The 24,131-nt window shown below is 36.4% G+C and overlaps 3 protein-coding genes across 5 annotated transcripts in view; 1 reads left to right on the top strand and 2 right to left on the bottom strand.

Moving 5' to 3' along the window:
• col6a3 (collagen, type VI, alpha 3) overlaps positions 1-4,754 on the top strand; it is an 83,571-nt gene extending 78,817 nt beyond the window's left edge. For all 3 annotated transcript variants that reach the window (XM_073912685.1, XM_073912684.1, XM_073912683.1), the window contains 5 exons: positions 456-509; positions 1,939-2,124; positions 2,647-2,709; positions 3,703-3,891; positions 3,962-4,754. In XM_073912685.1, coding sequence (XP_073768786.1) covers positions 456-509; positions 1,939-2,124; positions 2,647-2,709; positions 3,703-3,891; positions 3,962-4,002 — 533 coding nt within the window. In that variant the 3' untranslated portion in view covers positions 4,003-4,754. The remainder of the gene's footprint in view (positions 1-455; positions 510-1,938; positions 2,125-2,646; positions 2,710-3,702; positions 3,892-3,961) is intronic.
• Positions 4,755-12,861: 8,107 nt separating this feature from the next.
• On the bottom strand, positions 12,862-23,324 carry cops8 (COP9 signalosome subunit 8). The gene is given in 7 exon segments (NM_200229.2): positions 12,862-13,835; positions 14,561-14,623; positions 14,791-14,898; positions 22,464-22,596; positions 22,674-22,722; positions 22,811-22,881; positions 23,211-23,324. Coding segments are annotated over 7 exon segments (576 nt in total). The 5' UTR covers positions 23,283-23,324; the 3' UTR covers positions 12,862-13,755.
• Positions 16,852-18,364, bottom strand: trim63b (tripartite motif containing 63b). The gene is given in 1 exon segment (NM_201095.1): positions 16,852-18,364. A coding segment is annotated over 1 exon segment (1,047 nt). The 5' UTR covers positions 18,244-18,364; the 3' UTR covers positions 16,852-17,196.
• Positions 23,325-24,131: the final 807 nt, after the last annotated feature.

Here is a 24,131-nt window from a genome sequence, read left to right as displayed (position 1 = left end):
TTCTCAGACAAATTTTCTATTTGAATTTTTGTGGAACATCTTGTTTAAATCCTACATGAAAGCAGCATTGTGGGTGTTTACAGATAAAACGTCATTAGAGCATTCTTTTGTTTCAGTCTTGTGCATAAATGTTAAAACATGATGACAAGATCAAATGATAAGGTGTCTGTATGTGCAGTATTCTTTGTACTGATTTGTTAAAAAAAGAGAAATTACAACAGGCTGTCAGCAGTTTAGAAATCTGCATTTTATAGGGTGTTTTGTATTAATGCAATAGTGAAAAAACTGAACTGTTATATTACTCAACATACAGTGTTAAAGGCAATATCAAACTCTTAAATGGGAAAATATGTGTGATCCTCTTTGTTTCCCACTTGGCTACTTTCAAACAGCAAAAATAAGCAGTAAAATAAAAAACTCATTTAAATGTTTTATTTCTTTTCTAACTACCACAGTGGCTGAGCATAGTTCAAGTGCTGTTCTCCCGCCAGCACCAGCTCCAGCTCCAGGTCAGTGCACTATGACCATAATTTGAAAAAGGGATCTTTAATTAGAGTTTGATAAAATTTTGCATTTTAATTTCATTTTTTCAGCTGTCTGAGCTGTATGATCTCTAGGGATGGGTTGACTTAACAGTTTTTTATATTACTGATATGATATGGAAGCAATGTATTAACTTTATACAGTTGAAGTCATATTTAGTAATCCCCCTTTGATTTTTTTTATTTCTTTTTTAAATATTTGCCAAATGATGGGGGGCTAATAATTCTGATTTCAACTGTATTTTTATTCTTTGATTTTTATTCATGTTATTACGTTTTGACAGATGGTATATTTAGATGGATAGATAGATAGATGGATGGATGGATGGATGGATGGATGGATGGATGGATGGATGGATGGATGGATGGATGGATGGATGGATGGATGGATGGATGGATGGATGGATGGATGGATGGATGGATGGATGGATGGATGGATAGATAGATAGATAGATAGATAGATAGATAGATAGATAGATAGATAGATAGATAGATAGATAGATAGATAGATAGATAGATAGATAGATAGATAGATAGATAGATAGATAGATAGATAGATAAAAATGAAGGCTAAAAGAAACATGGAAAAATCTGTGCTGGAAACAATGATTTCTGCATTGTGTTCTGATGTGGTATTCAGCATTTAGTATTCATAGCAGAGCAATGAGGTCATAATCTTTTTTAGATGGAAACAGGGAACCCCATTTCCTTCTATGCAGTTGGACTTTTAACATGACTGCATCTACAAATAATAAACTAACCAAAGGAAAATGTTGACCAACACATCATTTTACTTACAGCAATAACCCACTAACAAAGAGCAATACTTAAAATGAATGAGGGGGAAAAAACACACAAAAGGCATGTTTACTCAGGAGGGGTTAGGAAGCAGACATTTGTGAAATGTGGCCCCTGCATAGACACTGTTCATGGGTCTGACATCATACTTAATTACCAGCAGACTGCAAGTGTATAACACAGCTATCAAATGAACTTCAAACAAAGCATAAAGTTTAACTGTCTTTGTGAACAAGGTCACTGCTTTTTTTTTTTTTTTCTGGTGAAATAGTACAAAAGTGTATGCCCTTAGAAACTTCAGTCCTATTACAATGCAAAAATCAATGACTAAAGAATTCAACCTTCTCTATTTGTGTGAAACACTGTGTTTTAGTAGCCTCTGCAAGTATAACATGCAAGAAGAAATTATTGAAAATGTCACATACTGTGGTTTGTATGTTCTTTTAATCTGGCTAACCCCTTTTTTTAAAATTCCTAATCCCCTTTAAATGAGCTATATAATCACTTATAGTTTCCTGACTGTTCGTTTAACTGGAAACACTAACTGTCTTTGTCCTCTTTCATGATAAACCCTCTTTTGTATGTTTGCATGTTTCAGTTAACACTCTTTTGGAGCCATGCTCACTTGACTTTGACACTGGACTACCATGCAAAGATTACCAAGCTAAGTGGTACTTTGACAGAAAGAATGGATTCTGTACACAGTTCTGGTATGGAGGTTGTGGAGGAAATGACAATAGGTTTGAAACTGAGTCTGATTGCCTGAAACGCTGCATGAAGACAGGTATGTGCACGCTTTGATCCCTTGGTCTGGGGTCTTTATGAATGAATTAAATCACAATGTAAATGCAGTAGTTGCAGTACTTGTGATATTGTCTTAATCTCTTAAATCCAGAAATATGATGAAACTAGGTAGAGTGATGTAGTAAATTAATCACTATGTTTAAATGTGCACCAGTAATTAGAGTCAGTAAATATGACTTAATTATTGTGAGATATGTTTACATGACACATAAATCCTCTTTATTGCAATTTATTAACCTCTTTACAAGCCAATATTGTATTGTTCCGATTATTTGCTACATGTGCAAAGGTTTCATTGCATTATTGAAAAAAAAAATGTTATAATTAAATAACAATCAGTGAATGTAAGCATAGTCATTGTATTATTACCTCAGTAATTCTGCAGCACACAGCTATGGCATTAGTAGCCTGGAGATTGCCCCTCTTTAATAGGAGGAGCAACAAATGAAAGACATTCAAATTCTTGAAAAATGAATTCCACTTGTTTGTTCTTCTACCACAGTGGCTGAGCAAAGAGCAGCTGACGAGCATATCAAAGCTGTTTTGCCGCCAGCACCAGCACCAGGTCAGTCCACCCTAACCATTTGAAACCTCTTAAAGCGTGTTATACCAACTTTAGACTTTAAGTGCTTCATTAAAAACATTCATTCATTCATTTTCTTTTTGGCTTAGTCCCTTTATTAATCTACGGTCACCACAGGGGAATGAACCGGCAACTTATCCAGCATAATTTTTACACAGCGGATGCCCTACCAGCCACAACCCATGTCTGGGAAACATCCATACACACTCATTCACACTCATACACTACAGACAATTTAGCCCAACCAATTCACCTGTACCACATGTCTTTGGACTGTGGGGGAAACCGGAGCACCCGGAGGAAACCCACGCAAACGCAGGGAGAACATGCAAACTCCATACAGAAATGCCAACTGACCCAGCCAAGGCTCAAACCAGCAACCTTCTTGCTGTGAGGCAACAACACTACCTACTGCGCCACTGTGTTGCCTCACTAAAAGCAATATATTTGAAATTCAAAGCAGATTGAATTATTTGTTTTTATGCCTAATGCTTGGAAATTGGTTTACACAAGAAAAAACATCCTGTTATGGATAGAAATACGAACCATGTGAAGATTGAATTCTGCCTCACGGTCCTGCAAAGATGTTTTGAAAACAATAAAACAACACCTCCTTATTGGCACAGTGAATAATACTCTACATTTAGAAGTTTGCTTTCTTTCTATTCCTTTCATTTTCCTTCTTAAAAAACTAAATTTCTAGAAAAAGATAATGGATTATTTTTTCAGTTTAGGACCTGTTTTTCTCCTGCTGTGAACCTAAAAGATTCAAAAGCTGTTATTTTCTTAATACAACAGTTAATGCCAATATAGACCCTTTATTTTAAATGTGTGGATGATGTTCTAAAACAAACATATCCATTAAAAAACCACACTGAAAGTCCACTGTGAAATAATTTGAAAACTTTTAGCTAAGATTTAGGTGTTGCAAATAAAAATGATTACTGTTCTCATCCTCACTGTGTTCTTTAACAGCTTCCCTGCATGTCACTGTGGATATCTGCAAACTACCAAAAGAAGAAGGATCATGTGCAAAATTTGTGCTTAAATGGCATTATGACCCGCTTAGCGGAAACTGCACCCGCTTCTGGTACGGAGGTTGTGGAGGGAACCAGAATCGCTTTGATACACAGGACGAGTGTGAGAAGGCTTGTGGAAAAGCAGGTGAGTTTACCTGTAAAAACAGCTTGACTGACTGGCAGAGAATACCTTTAATGCTGTTTGTCTATCACAGCACCTGTTAAACAAGGCATCATGGCTTCAGTTAAAACATAGGAACTAATGGAGACTGTAAGCCAACCGCTGACATCACTCAGAGGATATAGCACCTAAAACTAGAAGCTCCACCACCTCCAAGATGCCTGCACTGGACCTTGCCAGAGGATTTAATCCAAAGAAAACCTTGAAGTAGTATTTTCCACACAAGAAAAAGAAGTGTCTTTGTTTCATGCTGGTGCTACATTTGTGTTTTGTTTTTTCCTTTTTGTTGAAGAAAAAAAGTTTTATTTTATGGGTTTGAAACCCAGTGTGGATGTCCAGGGCAAAATTACTTTTTATGTTATTCTGTTTTAGTCATGTGGTTTGCTCGAGGAAATATCTTGATCAAAACATATCAGTAAATCTTTGTACTTGTGAAACACATTCATGACAGTTTAGTTACATTTAGTAAATTCTAGTCCCTAATTACTGCAGTGCCCTCATTATGTTTTTTACAGCTTGGAAGGAAGAATCTTAATTGCTCTTTCTGGTCATAACGCTGGAGATCTTCACTGACTTTAAAACAAACTCCAAGCAAATGCAATGTTGATGTTAGACAATTATGAAGTGATCATCTAAAAACAGTTTCATTGTTTTAAATAAAGATGCATTTTTGGGGGGGAAATTGCCTTACAGACAGTTTTGGTTGCAAGAAAAAAAGCAATTAGAATGTACTTGTCCACTTTATTTTTGTGGGTGGGGGTGGGATTCAACTTGTTATTTCACTTGGGAATGGGAAGATATAAATAAATTAGTCTTTATATAAACTTTGGATGTGTCCTTTTTTCTTTTTTTGTAATGCATTATAAGCTTTAAAGTGGTTTTACTTCTAACATGCAGCTGTGAGTCATGCTGAGAAGAATATCCTTTTTATGACTTTTAACATTCACTCCAAGTACTGCTAAAAGAAATGATTTAATTAAATGGAAATATGTGACCTTTGCATGGAAAAAGAGCAGGTTTAATTCAGGACACACTGCATTGGCAGATAATATTTCATATTTGCATAATGTTGTCACTTTTATTCCACCTGTACACATGATGTGTGCACATACAGGGTTCTGATTTTTAATAAATAGATTAAATGATTTAGCCTGTCAAATTTGCAAGTGACTGAATGCATATTAAAAAGAGGCAAGTTCATAATGTCCTCCTATGAATAGCTCGATGTTTTATCACATTGGAAATAATGCCAAATCAAGACTGTTTGGGGAGGAAAAGCATCAACAGACGTTTAATATATCAAGTTCAAGTCAGCTGAAGATAACAACCTTTGAGAAACATTTCACTGAACTTTCTCTGACCCACTTCAGAAAGGTTTTAATAAATAAAATAAAAACTACTGCCTTTTCGTAGCACCACTTACTTATTAAACATTGAATACCAGTTCCAGTCATTTATATCCTCAAAAACAGGTTAGAAGTAAACTGCTTTAAATGGAAAAGTGTATAGTCTACACCAACAGCTGAGACAACAGAGAATGAATTATTATCCGTTTTTTCCATTCTTACACTGCATCAGTCGACACATCTTATATCACCATATAAACACTTTACAAAGCGTCGCTTTCTGATTTGTTATGCACACGTGTTGCATTTTTCTGTGCCAGTCTGTTTGTAAATCCATCAAAGCAGCATATGCACATTGTCATATTTAATCCTAAACAATCTGCACACGGCCTTATAGGATTTGCAGCAGTCACTGTAGCCCATGATGATAACCAAGAACAGTCATAAACTCTATGGTTTCCTGATGATTTATTTATTTTTTTTAACCTGTTGATTACCTGGTGATAAAATGTCATATCAATGCCTCATGCTTCAGTTGCACTTAATAATGTTAATTTTATACATTAAGAAACTATGATGTGTTTTTTTTTCTACTTGTGTGATCCTGCTGCTCCAATTAGCTTTTAGATGTTTGTTTATTTTTGTGTTTTAAGTTTGAGTTAAATCTCATCTTTGGATTATTTTACCTGAAAAATAAAACCTGCTTAATAATTATGCACTATTAAATATGAGGCTTTTCCTTCCATCTCTTTTTACCATTTATAGATCATTTCAATTATTGTTTACAAAATTAATAACACACACAAATCAGAAAACGAGTCAGTATCTGGTGTGACCACCATTTGCCTCACACAGTGCAACACTCCCTTGCATAGACTGGATCAGGTTGTTGCTTGTGGCCTGTAAAACGTTTAACCTTTTCTCTTCAACGTCTGTGTAAAGTTGCTGGATATTGGCAGGGACTGGAACATGCTGTCATATACAAAGCCTTTCAAACATACTCAATGGTGACGCTGTGAGTATGCTGGCCACGCAAAAACTGTGATGTTTTCAGCTTCTAGGAATTTTGTACAGATCTTTAAAATATGGGGTTGTGCATTATCATGCTGCAACATGACGTGATGTTAGTGGATAAATGGCGCAACAATGGGCCTCAGGATCTCAGGGATGCATTCAAAATGCCATCAACAACATGCAGCTGTTTTCATTGTCCATAACATACACCTGCCAATAGCCTACCATAACCCCACTGCAAATATGGGCCACTCACATGTCTATTTACAGCACTGACATCAGCAAACCATTCATCCACACAACCCACATGTAGAATGAAACTGGGTATTCTTCCGTGAAGAAAACTCCTCTCCTATGTACCAGACACAATCGAATGTGAGCATTTGCTCAATCAAGTCTGTTACAAATAACTGCAGTCATTCCAGGTTTAAGTTTTATTTATATCCTGCATAGCAATACAGAAGCTACCTCAAATTAAGACCCCGGTGAGGATGACGAGCATGCGGACAAGCTACGGTTTCTGACAGATGTGCAGAAATTCTTCAGTTATTCAAACCAATTGTTGCAGTTGCTGTTAGATTGGCTGGTCTAAGAAAATACTGAATGTAAAGATACTAGATGTGGAGGTCCTGGGCTGATGGTTACATGTGGTCTGCAGTTGTGAGGCCAGTTGAATGTACTAAATTCTCTAAAATGTTCAATTTATGTGCAATGGCTCTAGTGGACATTCCTGGAAACAGCATGCCAATTGCACCTCAAAACTTGTGATATTTAGCTGACAGCTAGCTCTCTGCAACTCTCAATTGGTTGTCCACTGAAACTAAGCAGGGCGGCACCCAGTCTGTACCTGGATGGGAGACCACATGGGAAAGCTAGATTGCTGCCATAAGTGGTGTTAGTGAGACTAGCAGGGGGTGTGGTCCGTGTGGGTGCCAACGCCCCACTATTTTGACAGGGACATTAAACCGAAGTCCTGACTCTCTGTGGTCATTTAAAATCTTTAAAAAAAAAAAAAAAAAAAAAAAAAAAAAGAGCAGCGGTTTAACCCTGGCGTCTTGATCAAATTTGCCCACCTGCCTCTGTCTGTCATGGCCTCCTAACCATCCCTATATGATAATTGGCTTCATCACTCTGTCTCCTCTCCACCAATCAGCTGTGGTGTGCGGTTTAGCACAGTATGGCTGCCATCGCATCCTCCAGGTGGATGCTGCAAACTGGTGGTGGATGAGGAGACAAATGCCTACCTTTCAAAATGTCTTTTCTAATGCTGGATTTATTTATTAGTTTATTTTTATCTGCATATTTCAATTTAACTAACTTAAACTATCATGAAAGAAGCTCTAAAAGGGAGTGAAAAAAAAAGGAAATGTTTATGTGTGCACAAGTAGGAGAAAGAGCTACAGCACTTCTAACTAGATAGGGCTGCTTTCTGAATGTAAACAAAACTGGGATTATAAGATGTCAGTATGGTATATATATTAGTCTAAATAATAGAGTGTGCCTTTTAAGTTTCCTGCTTCTTTTCAATTTAATTCAGATGAGACTTTCTAGCTCCTATGTGCTCTCTGACTTTGTGCTGTTTATCCCAGGCTCAGTTGTATGACTCATTGTAGTGGTATTTTGGCTTGCCACGGGTGCAATAAAAACAAAAACCAGCTATATATTTTAAATCATAAAAGACTCAGCCTTAGTCTAATGAATTTATCTGCAAGCTGCATCACTCAGGAAAATGATCTCCATTTGTCCGATAACAAGGGCCAAGCATTTCATGGCAATGACACTGTGTGTTTCCACGGTTACTGACACCTTAGTGTAATGTGACCCATCTGCAATTGGTTATGCAGCACCAACAAATGAGACCCTGGTCCGCAAAACCACTTATAATTCAACCACAAAGGATTTGAAAGCTGAATAAATTAGCTTTCTGTTCATGTTTCTTAGGATAGGACAACTATTTGAAAATCTGGAATCTGAGGGTGCAAAAATTTTATTTTGAAATGTTTGAAAATTTACAAAATACATTCATGGAGCATCCATGATATTTAAAATATATATATATAATTTTGTATTTTAATTAAAATATTTTTTACCCATGCGACTTAAGCCACTTGGTCCCAAATACTACTGTCACTAAGGTCAATTTAGTTTATTCAATTCACCTACATCTTAGGACTGTGGGAAAAAACAAAGCATCCGGAGGAAACCAACACCAAAACGGGAAGAACATGCAAACTCCACACAGAAATGCCAACTGACCCAGCCAGGGCTCAAACCTGCAAACCTTCTTGTTGTGAGGCAATCATGCTACCCACTGTGCCACCAATGTCCTATTTATGTATTACATGTAGAAAAATTTGTTGTGTAAATGATATTGCCCAAAATTCTGTTTAACAATAAAGTTTAAAGTAAGCAAAAACATGATCCCAGTTTTGGCTCTACCTCATTTCCTCTCCCTCACAACGATGAAATGTTTTGAGGGCAAACAGACTTTGATCATAATTATGGTAAACAGATGTTTGAATGTGAAAAATGACAGCAGATTCCTTGTTGGCTTTCATTATGAAAGACAGTCTTTCCATAATTAAATTGTGCTAAAATCACTTCACTATGTAGATTGAACCAGATTTAATCAACGCATTATCTTTATTTATTCGTGTCCTTTTATTAAGCACCATTACACCCACCTCTATATGACCAAAATCGCATCCCACTCTCATCTTTGGACATTTTACCCCACAACACTGATTAGCCCTCAACCCACAATCCTCCCCCTTCTCCGGATGAAAAATGGGAAAGGTTTTTTCCACTGACTAGAACATCCTGACACTTCTCATCTGCCTCCATTTTGGGTTTGGAAAAAAAATGCAAGTCAGCCAGCAATGAGACACCATGTGCTCACACTCTCTGGTCCAACATGACCTGGGACAGGGTGAAGAAGAACAAAACGCCTTCTCCACAAACATCTGCATTTGCAAGTATGGACTTTTCTGGAATATCCATTTTCTTTTGTGCTACTGATTATACTAAATGACCCACTCTATCTCAGTGATTGCGAAGGAAAGTAACAAGCAAATGATTGGAAGTAATTGTGCTGAGAACTTTGGCTGAGTGGTTAGCACATCTGCCTTTCCATATCCTGACAGACTTGAGCTTCTAGGGAGCATTATGTAATTGCTTGGCCTGTAAATGTTAAAGCTTGATGTTCATGGAAAATTACTCCAAACGTCATGGAATTATGGCAAGTTGGAATAACAAGAACTTTCTCAGCAATGCTTAATGTTAAAAATGAGATGTCTCATTATTATCAGTTTTTCTTTCATTCTCACACAGCACTCTGCTTACAATAAATAATGTGTTAACACTTTACAATGACATTACATAATTAACATTACTTAACATAAAACAAACGATATCAGTAAAATACCTGTGGGTTTCCCCCACAGTCCATAGATGTGCAAAATTGGCTGTAGTGTATGAGTGTGTGTCCATGTAGGTTTACAGTAATGGGTTGCGGCTGGAAGGGCATGGGCTGCGTGAAACATATGTTGGAATAGTTGGCAGTTCATTCCGCTGTGGCGACCCTTAATAAATAAGCGACTAGGCTAAAGGAAACTGAACAAATGAATAAATGTGCAAATCAAGAAAAATTAGCAATTCTAACAATAACGACACAGACTGTGTCCTATGCTGCCAATATTCCAATGCTGTCACACACCCTTGATTCATTAAACCACATAAAAAAACACAAAAAAAGCACATGAAAGGCTGTTAAAAAACAAGATCTTTTAACCACAAAATCTGACTCAAAGTATTTAATATAATATTTGCACAGGAATTTTTGGGTTTCCTCCTTTTGGGTGGGTTTTAGGTAAATTGCCCCCAATGCCCATGCAGCACAGTTGATAATTAAACCACTGTCAAGGCAACTTATGATCACAAATTCAGGTCAACAGAATCACTGTGATCCCCCAGACAACTGAGCAACTTCAACAAACAGAGCGTGGAACACAGAAGTCATTAAATTAAGAATGGGACACAATCTTGGATGACAACTAAACCCCTGCACAAAGAAAAACAATGAAAACAGTTATTTGCAAAAAGAAGATAAATCTTTTTCTTTTTTATCTAGGATCAAAATGCTGGAACTAAATAAGCGCACCAGGACTTGGAGCCAAACAAAAAGCAGCTGCAGTTTGTTTGACTCTCTTAAAAGGATTGTTTTTGAACCTCATCCACCACAGAGGAGAAAATGCTGTCTATGGGACTCTGTAGTGTGTTTTGTATTTGGACACCACCTTCATGTGTGGTACACTGGTGTCCAAGTTGGTCTGGCTGCTTCTAGTATGTAGTTCACATACAGAAACATAATGAGAAAGCAAAGTTTTCTACCCCTGAGTTTTTCTTGACCAAACATCATGAGAAATACACAATAAAATCAGGTAAAATTGTGGAATTCGGTGCAAATTAAATGAGTCACTCTTTACACTGGGTGAGGTTACTCACAAACCTCCCCTCCTCTTTTGAACCATCAGCAACAATTAACTTTGAAAACCTAAAAGATTTTGTAATTATATAGTTTTACACGATAGTCAGAACAAACAGCTACTTCAGAATATTTAGCTATAAAACACTATTTCTCTGTCTCCTACAAGCACACTCAGTTTTAATGCTTCTTAGCTTGGAAAAAAAGCCTATGACTCATCCACCCACATGGAAACATTTTCCCTGCACATGTGGCAGAATTTTTGTTTATTTGAATTCAATAAATCTATTACTTCGTGTTTTGACAAATAACCCTACTCCCTCAATGGTTCATAACGCTCTCTGTACATAAACAGAAAGACAGTACTTCAGTAAGGTTTAGATTTGAAGGATGGCAACACTTAAGGTGTTGAATCGAAAATTTAAACAGATGCAGGAAATGTGCAGTATTTAGTGCTGCATTTAAGGAGACAAAGACATTACCATTTTAAGAAGTAACACAAAGGTCGAAAATGCTTATTTAGCACATTTACAAAAGATTCAACATCAGGCGAACTGCTATCTTGGTGTTGAGGGACAAAAATGACAACAAAACCTCTTCAAAGAGGAGATTAAAAGCAGAGGGATTTGAAATCTCTTCACCTTTACATCACGTCACCTCTGTGGCATTTAGCAAGATGGGATACAGACATAACCCTTAACCTTTGGAAAAAGCAGACTGATTAGGGAAGGCCAATAGCTTTTTACAAACATCTGTCAAAGAGGAGGTAAAATCTGGCTTTTGTAAATCTTCCTCAGGGGTGCTTGTTTTATTTGAAAGACTAAAGGAAACACCATCATAACAACACCAATTTATCATTTGTCAAGTAAAAAAAATCTTTCAAAGAGTAAATTTCAGTTTTCTTTAGCTTAACAAATAGCTTAGCAATTTCATGCGGGCACCAGCTGCTCCATAAAGCCTGTGTCTGTGACCTCTGACAGCTCCTGATGTTCAGCTGGTCTGCATTTATTACTGTTTGATGTCATGTAAGGTCAATGATGATCTCAGAACACCACACATATCCTTTGAAGTTTTTATGTACTTGTTTAAAGAGCAAAAAACTATACAATATAAAATAAATGTAAAAGAAAGGATAATTGGGCTGGACCAAGCAATAATTAAAAGCAGGTCTGTGTGTTTTGTTTCAACACATTTACCTCTCAGGAGTACCATTTCTTAGACTACTATGGAAACACAAAGAAATTCCTGAGCTAACAAATTAGGTTTCTGTCAGTATTTCAGCATTTTGTCTTTATAATACTCAATGCACTTGTGCATTGAGAAAATCATTCTCAAATCATCTCCCATGGCCTTACGGTAAAATAAATTCTTTATACAAGTGTCCAATGTTTTCTCCCATGTTGCTCAGACTGGATATGACCCATGATCATGTGAGCAAAAAACACATGTGGATTCTGATATTCTCAGTGGAAATTACAAGCGTGTATTCAGAATTTCTTACCCGAATGGACAGAAGCATTATTCTCTGTTTTTGTTACTTTGAAAGCAATCTCCACATAACTTTGAAGACTGATAAGACTGTGTATTAAATGTATGGTCATAGATATGCAGTGTGATATATTTAATAAAACTAATAACGTTGACCGATTTTAAACATTGAAATGTGTTGTAAACGTAATTTTTCAACGGCTTTGTACTCCATTGGCACATAAACATCTCCTTTTGTGTTCAACAGCAGAAAACGAGTTTTGAAAAAGCAAATGTTGAGCAAATGATAGCAGTGCTTTACATTAAAGGTGGTGCAGGAGAAATGGTTTTAAACCTTTTAGTTTCAGGGTCAGTACATCTGCAACGGTGTACAGCATATAAGAAGGTAGCAGATAAAGGTCACTTTAAAGGTGTATACAGTTTTTTCAAAACATAATATATTCAACAAACTGGAATTAGGAGTCAAACCCTGTTTTGTAAATGTAGCCAAACTGTCCATCGGATGCACACTTTGAATCTCAGCCATCCATATTTGGACACACTACTTAGTTTACTGAATGTTTTATGCCTGTCATATAATCAAAGATGCAAATTGACACAAGATTAACATTTCAAGAAACTAAAGACATTTATCGTGAAGATAACATTTAAGGTCAAACAATCAGTAAAAATGAATGGTGTTAATTTCTCACAGTACCATATGTGTCGGTTGTTTCAGCACATATGGAGCTTTTATCCTTAAGCTGAAAGGACATGACGATAGCCAACAGCTGGTATGTTTCCTCTTCTTTTTCAAAACCACTCTGCGTGAGAAACCAAGGAAGCGGTGCAAAACATCTGAACAGCAGACAGAGATGCACTGTCAACAAAACACTTGTCAGACAGTGGAAAACATCTTAAATACAACTGTGAGCCACCCAAAATAAGCTGTCGGTTGTTAGCACTGCTAAACAATACCTTCAAGACAAAGGGTTTTTTCTTTTTTTCTGGACAATCATAAAAACCTACTTACTTGCAGACTTGCATGGGCCTATTTTCTAGATTAAGAAAGGTAAAATACCCACACACATTTGGTTTAAAATTTGGTCGACGTATTGCAAGCCACCTTGATTCCCCGCTAATTGTATAAAATCTTATAAAATGACATCAGGCATATGAACAAATCATAATGAGGGATTTTGTTTGACACGTAAAATTAAACTAACAGAAACCACCAGAACAATGTGCATAAAGTGAAGTATTTATGCCAAAAAATAATAATTTACAATATTGACAGCATACTCCAAAGCAGATTTGTACATGTAAAACTATTTGGGAATTGTCCTATATCACTGTGGCTGACGGGTTCAAGAAGCAAAACAGGAAAGAGAGCGACAGCAGTTCCATCACTGGACAGGACCGGATTCGTGAAGGGTCCTGGACACCAGAATCTTTCTTCTGAAAAACAGAGTATCTGAGAGAAGGTGAGGAAGAGGATGGGAGAGGGCGGAGTGCTTATCAGTTCTCAAGAAAAGCCACGTAGTCGGTAAGTCTGGCCAGCTGTTGTTCGTTTGGAACCAGCGAGACCGGAGGCGGATCTGGAGAGAGGGGAAGGCAGACGAGAAACATGAGAGATGAGGGGATTCCTTCAAGCGCTCTATGATCTGCTGTATAACACACAGACATATGAATGTAAACAAAGATGTGCCGCAGAACAAATGCATGAATACGTGTGCAAGAAAGAGAGTCCACTACAGATGCAACAGCTCCAGAAAAGAAAATTGTCATGGCAACCATGTTGAATTAATAAACATCAGCTGCTTGTAGTGAAAGCTGCAGGTCATCAGTACTGGGAAACATTTCTCAATCATCAGTTACCCAAATGCATTACAGACATCTGCACTGTCTCACGAGGCCCGTGCAGAAACCCAGATGCTGCTTGTTCCTGTTCTTTTGGAATAAATGTGTCTCGTAAAAAGTTTGCTCAGTGGTTCCAGGCAAACACATAAAAAGCTGTGTGCAAAAACAAGGCAAATAGCTGCATCGTTCAGAACCATGAGCTAAAGGTGAGCAGGATCTACAGAGATTCTTGTCAGTTACAAAATGAAGGCATATTTGAGAGTCGGAGAACAAAGAACATAAGTGGAATCGAGGTGAAGTCACCATTTCATGTGCTTGTTATGAAATAACCGTGCAGAACTCAATGGAATAAGTTTCTGTTCAGAGGAGGGGCAATGAATGAAACCTTATGGAGAAATGAGTCATAAAGTTGAAAAATAACATCTGTTCTTGCTAGTAATAAGAAGTGAAACAGCGCCCCCACCTGGTTTCTGTGGCATGATCATCCTGGTGTTTGGATCTGCCTGCCACCCATGACTTACTACACCTTGAGCAAAAAACAAAAGAACATTTAAATGACAAAAACATTACATTATATTTCTTTGCAAAAGACCATAAAGAAAGACATGAACTAAAAATTAATGGTTGGAGTAAAAATAATAATAAACATATGAAAGTCCAAGCAATGAGCACTCAAATCTCAAAAACACGCACCTTTGACGGCCTCTTCTACCGAGTATCCCACAAAAGCAGCAAAGTCTTCTGCACTGATAGAGGTGTAAGCTTGAGCCACTAGCCCATATGCCCTCCTACGAGTTGACTCTACAAGAAACACAAAATAAAGAAAAAGATTTTTAAAAAGGTTATTCTTGTTTTTGTTTTTTCAGCATTTTGGTTTCAAACACTATTTTTTAGGAATCTGTGGCCATCGTTTATACTAGGGCTGCACGATATTGGAAAAATATAACATTACAATTCTTTTTTTATTCTGCGATATATATTGTGATAAAAATAGAATTTCACTTAGATCAGTTGAATAACTATTTGAAATGAATGTATTATTATCTACAAGCATAAATAAATTGAATAAAGAAAAAAACACAAAATAAAAATATATATTTATTCATAAAGCATTTTATTGTTTTCTGAGCAGTAGAACTGTATTCAGGTATACAGTAATTGAATAATCAATTGTAAAATATAACATAATAAATTATAATCCAGACTCATCATTGCATATACTTGTAATGTGACTTTTGTGAATGATCACATTGCGATATCAATGCTAAAACGATACACTGAGCAGCCCTAGTTCATACATGTCTAACTAATATGGCATTTCTTACATATGTTGAACAATTATGCCATAAACTTATGGAATGGGCAACTTACTTTGTTTCACTTGTCAATACCACCAAAAAATAGTGGCGCCCATTCACATGAAAAGTATCAACATAATAAAAGCAAAGTACATTTTTAGTTACAAGATGCCCTATTCACAACTGACCAAAGAATTATTAGTTCAATCTAGAATTGAAGTCAGTAAGATTTTTTATTTAATTAAATATTTGTATTTTTTTTTTTTTTTACTTTAATCATTAATTTAATCAATAATACACTTTGAAGTATTACATTTTATTTATTTACCAAATTGAAGAGACTAAAAAGTAAAATTATGGGAAAAATTTTTGCTTTCATTTTGAGCAAAATAAAATTACTTCAATACCATCATATGCATTCATCTCTTAAAAATTTTCCTTTAATTTTTTAATCCATTTTATAATGAAATGACTCAAACTGAGGAGACATAACATGATTTAAGAATAGCATAATTCCCACACATAATTACATAAAGCAGAGAAACAAATGAAATCATTACTGAATAGTCATTATGCATACTAGATTGTCACTTAATGTTTCTATAGGACAAAAAACATTTTCTGTCATAATTATAATAATTATCTAATACATAAAATTAATCATTATTTGCATGCATGAACAACAAAAGTAAACATTTCAGATATATAATATTTTGTTTAAAATGTTATAAATTAAACATCTTTATTTAGATGTTTGTCCTATTAATGGGCAGAAGTCAAATGCTTACAGATACTTCCAAACATCTTCAGCTCTTGAACTAAATAAATAGCTCTCTCATAGCAACAGTGTTTACTTACAGCTACTTGAATGCAACTCCAGAGAGGTCAGAAGTGGCTACAAGACTGCCGTTTTAAAATTTAAAGGCAGACATGTGCATGTTATGCAGGGATCTTTAAATCAAAATTATTAGCCGTTATTATTGTATAATGATGGTTTGTTCTGTAGACTATCGAGAATAAATATAGCTTAAAGAGGCTTATAATTTTGTCCCTAAAATGGTGTTTTAAAAATGTAAAACTGCTTTTATTCTGGTCAAAAAAATAAATAAAATAAAAATAAGACTTTCTGCAAAGGGGGCTAATAATTCTGACTTTAACTGTATATATAATGAAGAGCTGCTGAGCAAGGCAGAGACTGGATGGTGGGTGGTGGTAAGGGAAGCAATGGCCATCTGTCCTCTTCTGGTATTCTACCCCAGAGCCATATCTCATCCTCTTACCTTTTAAAAATAGCATGTGCCTTTAGCCAGAGAAGACAGTTGAGAGCAAAGAGTGCACAGAGTTTACTTGTGTACAGTTACCTCTGATTAACTCCAAGACTTCCATTGTATCTTTAAATGTGAATGTTGATTTGTACAGTACGTATGAACAATAAATAAATGTAAAAACTCAAATCTCAATTTTCAATTTTATTTATTTTCAAACAATAAAGAACATTAAAAAACAGAGTAAACTGAAAATACAGAACTAGTAACAACAGACTGCAGAAATAAACAACAGTGACTCATTTCTGAGCGAAACAAAAGTAGGAAGATAACTTTTAAGAACAACAGCAGCATTTTGACTAAATTATAAAAAGTATAAAAAATGGCACCTAGTTATTTGGAAATATTCTTTTGATTATACATGTTGAAATGACAACACTGCTTAGCAGTGAAATACGAATATTAAAACTTCTATTTTCTCATTTGTCAATGACCTTGCTAAACCTTCCTAAACCTCTTCTTTTCTTCCAACTTATTTACTCCTCTTCTTGATCTTCAGCGTCTTCAAATTCCTCATCATCCTCTCCTCCAAAGTCCATCTTGGACAACAAAGTCTCCACCTGCTCCGTATCCAAAGTGAAATGGTCCATTCTTTCAAAGCCTGGCTCGGGCCTTTCTTCAGCAAGTGAGCTCTTTGCTGCGTCTTTTGTCTGGGAGATCAGGTTCTTGGAGGCCTGCAGGAACTCTGCGGCACCACTTTGCTCCAGAGCCTGAACTGCCATGTCTGTTAACTCTGTGGCTGCCTGAAGACGGTCCCCATAACGCCTAGCCAAACTCCTGAGTGCACCAACCTTCTCGTCTTGCTCTTTGCCAATACGCTCTAAGAGGGCATTTTTACGCTCCTCCAAGGCTGCATAGAGGGAATCGAAGCATTCGCCAAGCTTTTGTTTGGCACGTTGAGCATTGTCCTGAACAGCTGTGCAGGCCTCCTCCATCTGGTTAAGCAACGCCTGAAGGCGGCCATTCCCCGCCACAAGAGCATCAATGGCATTGCTCAGCTCTCCCTTTTGAGCCTGATAGACACTAGCAAGTGGTGACACCTCACAGTCCTTATGCTGGCCAAATACCTTACACATGGAACAAGTGGGAGTTTGGTGAGTAACGCAGTAGATGTTGATCTTCTCGTCCTCGTGTTCTTGACACATTAGCTCTTTGGAGCTTTTGGGTTTTATTGGACTTTCAGTGGTGCTGCCACCACCTCCTCCACCACCCTCTTGTTGCTGTTTGTAAATGTCGATTATGTTCTCAACAAGAAGATTCCTCTGAAGTCCATGCACACCATGGCGATCAAGAACCACTTCAAATCGACAAGTTGGGCACCGAAAAACACCACCAGAGAAACGATAAGGGTTTCGAGAGTCATAAAGATCACTAGCACATCCTCGACACAGGTTATGCTGACACGGCAGGATGACCACTGGTTTGGTAAACATGTCCAGACATATTGGGCAGCTTAGCTGTTTCTCAAGGCTCTCCATCGAGTCAGGAGTCCCCAACAAAGAGGCAGTTCGCTGAATGTCCATGTTGGTGGTTGCTCTGGCTCCTTTTGCTGTATCACTTTAGTGGCGTTCTCCTTGAAAAATGAGGTTAAAAACAAGCTGCTGCACACAGCAGTAAATGATTCCCTGCAGTTGTCAGATCTATTCTGGAACAGAGTTCCTTTGCTCTTTATACCACCCTCAGCCAGAGGGTGACATACCATTCCTCCAACCAATCAAAGCACACATTCCTATCCACTTGTTTTCAAGATTCATTTTTGGACATGAAAAAAGCCCCCACCCTTTTAAACCCTCATGATGATACCATAACACCTTCACCCTTTCCTGTGCAGTGTTTCCAGTAAAATTTCCTTATTGAAATATTTGCAAGAAGACAAACAAGTTTTATGTCAAGAAAACAAACTTTGTCTTTGTCTAAAAACACTCTTTGAGCTTGTATTATACATCTCTAGATAGGAATATTGGAGCGGGAAAATGCTAAATTGTACTTTATCAATACTTATCACATTGAATGTCTAGATATCTGATAAAAACCTTACATAAAAATAAAGCATGGATATATTTTACTATCATAGTATTCAGAGGGTAGGTTTTATGCAATAAAATCATCAGAAATATCTTGTTCAAATGGTCTTGAGAAATTTGTTTGTAAAAAAACAACCGTCGGTGTCCTAAAAAACAGTACATAGGGAACCCGTGAACACATGGAAAGGGTTATTTTTAACTTATCCTTGGTCTGGGAGGATCAGGTGCATACTGGCACGTGGGTATCAAATGAAGGCTATGTTTTAGCATGGTCCCTGATGATATTAACACAGAGAAGATGTTGCAAAGATTACTCCTAAGAACTCAAAAAGAACAGTATGGTTAAAAAAAAACTTGGATAATAAAGTAATCTGCACTTTTTGGTTATATCTGCCGGCAGTCGACATCTGAAAGGTTTACACTGGGCCTATGATAATGCAGAGATAAAGCCTGGGCTAAGTTTAGTCATGAACTGCTTGAAGTGGAATTTGAAAGCAAGAAATTGATTACTTTCCAGGGTAAAAAAATCTAGATACATTTCATATTCATACTTTTAACCACATTACTAAACAAGACTAGACAACACGCATAACTGTATATAACGTGCCCCCTACAAAGTATATTTACATTAAATCTAACAGTAATTACCCTGGGGTAAAGGTCATTTAACAATATTAAATAAAAGTTATTCTATCCGAAATAAAAAAATAAGACTTTTTCTAATAGTGTATACACACACACACACACTATATATATATATATATATATATATACACACACACACACACACACACACACACACACACACACACACTCACACACACACACATATATATACTTCTCTCTTTCGTGCATAAGGGAACGTAATTTACGCACAGATATCCAATAGCCTACATCAGTGGTTCTCAAACTTTTTTCACCAAGTACCACCTCAGAAAAATTGTCTCTCCAAGTACCACCATAAATAACTGGTATTGAAATACATATTAGGTCCAATTAAGTGGCTACAGCTTAGTACAAAACTACAGATTAATTCTTATTATAATGAATATTTATTATTGTCAGCCACTTTAAACATAATAGTCTGAACAATAACACACTTACAGGTGAAAAAAATAAATGAAACGACAACGTTTAAATTAAAATGTGATTTGAAAAGTTAATAATGGCACTGTTCTTAAAAAGTAAAAAAAAAAAAAAAAGTACAGTAGGTTATGTGTGTCAGAGAAGCAAGTGATTAAACTACACCTGTCAACATTGGGATATAAAAATACGAGATACGCCCCAACAACCGTTACAAGTATGGGGAGGAAAAAACCTCAAATGGTAGAATACATAACAAACATTAGAAAAATAAAAATAAAAAGTTTAGCCTATTAAAATCAATTTCCTGATCACATGGTTGATTTCGTACGTGGGTTAAAGTGGGTTAAAAGTGTTTTTTTTTTACTTGAATTATTCAGCAACTCCTCCGCGTACCACTAGGAGGAAGCCTGCGTACCACTTGTGGTACATGGACCACAGTTTGAGAACCACTGGCCCACATAATTCATTTTGTTTGTTAAGTGCAGCGATCTGTTTCAAAACTATTTCTAAAATCAGTTAAAATTTCCAGCTAATAAATAAATGAGCAATAATAATGAAGCGTGTTTAAAACCTGACAGGTGGACAAATTTAAGCTTGTTTTTAATAAAACAAATATAAATATGCATATTATAAATAATGTTCATAATAATATTAACATTTTACAACAGCGTGTCATGAATAAACTAAAAAAGGCTCCAGAGATGAAAAAGGCATGGAGGCAGTGGTTTTTATATTTATGTAGAAAGTAATAATTTTTGTAACATTTCAATCCTTTAATTATTTTTCTTTTCTTCATATTTGTGTATTGCTGTATATTCTGTGTGTTTTAAGTAATGTGCAAGTGAGGCACACAACTAATGTGCTCTGTGCTGGACTTTAGACCTGCTTTCAGCTGGTCTATTGCGCAGTCTATTTTAGTTCCTCAAAATTGCAACGCGCCAACAATTGGCCTTAACACACCTCTTATCCAGACCAAAACACAAAGTGGTGCAACTGAATTTGCCATTGAAACAACGTGGCAGAAAACAGTAAAATTAAGGTTACATTGGTCTGAAAATATCAAAACGTCTTCCACCTTATTGCGCCGTATGTATGATAGGGCGCCAAGTGTTTGTTGTCCTTGAATATTACATTGTGTCACTTCAGAGAGACATTATTGGCAGAAACGTTATGAATTCTTACTAAACATTTAATGTGTGAGCTAGAGCTGCACAATTAATCGTTAAAAGATAGCGATCTCGATTCGACGCCCCTTAAACGATCTTAATCCAGCATTTCTACGATTCTGTCAATCATGTTTTCAAGTTCAGGAGAGAGGAAAAGGCGGCTACACGAGTCTTTTCATTGTTTCACACACGTTGCTCAGTGGCATTGACAACTCCAAATGATGTTGAATGAGTCACATACTGTATTTATAAGGTATAATTCACCTAAAAAAAAACTTGCAACATATGCAGGTTCTGTTCACTAAAGTAGAGGCGCGCGCGTCTATCATTAAGTAGAGCGCGCGCACGCGCCCTCTCTGTGATAACAGCTCACGGTCAGGAGCTGACGTCACGAGTAATTTCCCGATCGCGAAAACATCATATTAAGACAAAAATTAGTTTTTTAATTCCTGACCGTGTGCTGTTATCACAGAGAGGGCGCGTGCGCGCGCTATACTTAATGATAGACGCGCGCACGTCTACTTTAGTGAACAGAACCTGCATATGTTGCGAGTAACAGGTAATACAGTTGTAAATAATATTCAGTTTGTGGCACAGAGTGATCGTTTGGGAGCCGCGCGCGAAGTATGAACAAGCACTTAGCAGTCAGAATGAAACCGAAAGTGTGCAAGTTGAGTAAAGTTAGCAACAGATTTGCAGATAAGTTATTGATCCGGAAAATGCGATTCTGCGAATCTGTTGCTAACTTTACTCAACTAAGTGAGTTCTTCATTTAAATGATTGTATCGCATTTTAGAGTTATGATTACGACAAGCATTTGATGTTTTTTCTTTCATAGCGAACCCACAGTTGTGCATGAAAATAAATGTTTACAATGTTAGTATAAGTACTCTAGCCTATATTGTTAAATATAATCTGATAATGGCAAATGTCTGATTTTACCAGTGAATAAAATTGTCTAATATGACAGATTTCAAGCATATATCTCAAACATATCAATTCAACATCAGAATTATATTTAAGTAGAATAGAATTATTTATAGAAACCAGTAGACCTACACATAATATTATTATCGAGGTTGTGTCATATGCTTGTTTTTACCATACCTTTATTTTACATCTACAGAATCATGACAAAATCGTGATCTTTATTTTAAGCAAAAAAAAAATCGCGATTCTCATTTTAGCCAGAATCGTGCAGCTCTAGTGTGAGCCTAACCCATCACAGATCTGTTGTGTGCACAAAACAGCAACTACAAAGTACCCCAAAAAATATGCACTGTGAAAAAACCCTGCAAATCTACAATTCTAAAACAAAATATCTAAAAAATCCTGTATTCGAAGCATTAAATGTCAAGAATGTGTTTAAAGTGACAAGAATCAGCCTCAAGGGCAATATAAGCCACTTCATTATACTGTAGATTACACCCAGAATATAGCATAAAAACCTAAGCCATATGACAGTACCTCTTAAAGCTTCCATCACAGGGAGAATGCTTTCAGACCACTGGTAAGCAGCAATAGCAGAGTAGATGCCTGGAAAGTCTCGCTGCCAGATCCGCTGTCCTACAGCCCATATAGCTGCCATCTCTGGGTTTGCCTGTAATTAGGAATTGTATTAGAGATCCTAAATTGATTTTCCTTAACATTAGACACACTAAGAGGGGGGAAACTCACTGTTTTGATTGCTTGGGGTATCCGTTTCCAAAGGTATCTGGCATTATTCCTACATAAAGCACATAATTATTATGACAGAATGAAATGATGCTACAATTGTAAATAAGCCATTGAAATAATAAATATATGTAACATACATGTCGTTGTGCAGGAGATACAAGACTAATAACTGGGAATATACTTGAGGCGTTGCAATGCCACCAGGAGCCTAAGATAGAAGGTAACTTATCAAACATTTTGAAATATAACGTTAAACATAATGTATGCAGTCAGACAGCAAGTTATATAACAGCAGACACATTTGAATACAAGGAAAATATTAGAGTAACGTTAGACAAAACTTAACAGACATTAACACAAATGAACAAATAACGTTAGGCTAAATAGTTCATCTTTGTTTAATCCCATGCTAATGGTTTCAATAGGCTTCATGAATAGTGTTGTTCATGTGACAACCACGATACTGTTGCTGGTCAGCAAATAACAAGCATGCACAGAATAAATAAACGAATAAGTCAATCGCTCTGTCTTATTTACCTCCAGCTCCTGGGTTTCAAACTGCAACAGCAGCTTTTCATCAAGTTCAGCCATCATGACACACACGGGCATCTTTTACAGGAGCTTCATATGCTAACGGCTAAGGAAAACAAACAGCTGCTTCTCCGGCTCAACGGCGACACAGTGACACCTGCTGTACTGGAGAGTAAACGACACCACGCCCTTAATGTAATGTAATACTGTTTTTAAGAAATATACGGGTCATTAAAAATACAATAGTAAATTTAAAAATGGTATGTTAGAAAAATTCTAAAAGTTTATTAAGCTGTTTTTAATATAGGCTATAGAGAGAGAGAGAGCTTAACAACTGTGTCCTGTCATCTTAGTCTTATTATTTCTTGGTTTATTACTATATTTCTGCCTCATATTCTGACACCATTGTTAGCCCTGTTTCAAATATACATCTCTTATTAATTAATTAGAAGTAGCTTATATAATAGGTCTAGTTTTCAGATATTAGCAGTAGTCTATTTCCTCTTTTCAGTACAATTGTCATTCATAACCAGTCCTAATTTTGGAAGGTACGTGGTTACATGCCAGTTCCCGAAAAAGATGTGAGGTAGCAAGAAGACTGGCATTACAGGATGGGTCAAAGTACATACTGTACCTCATAATTGCTGACATTAACAACAAAAAGGGCTGACAATAGTTTGACAATTTCAAGAGGTTTGGTCCCAATATTTGTTGCTACTTAAATACGGATTAAGTTAAATAACTAATTGTTTATATACCTTAATATGGTAAAAAAAATATTTCTTATAGCAATTTTGTGTCTGATTAGGTATGCAAAACACACAGCTTCAGAAACCCATTTGTTAAAGTAGTATTGAACTCATCAAAGAAGATCTACAGCAGCTCATTAAATTGCTGTTCTCAGAACAGCACAACACTGTGTGGTGA

Source organism: Danio rerio, chromosome 9, assembly GCF_049306965.1.
Source record: "Danio rerio strain Tuebingen ecotype United States chromosome 9, GRCz12tu, whole genome shotgun sequence".
Taxonomy (NCBI): Eukaryota; Metazoa; Chordata; class Actinopteri; order Cypriniformes; family Danionidae; genus Danio; species Danio rerio.
This window is presented reverse-complemented; position numbering and strand designations above follow the sequence as displayed.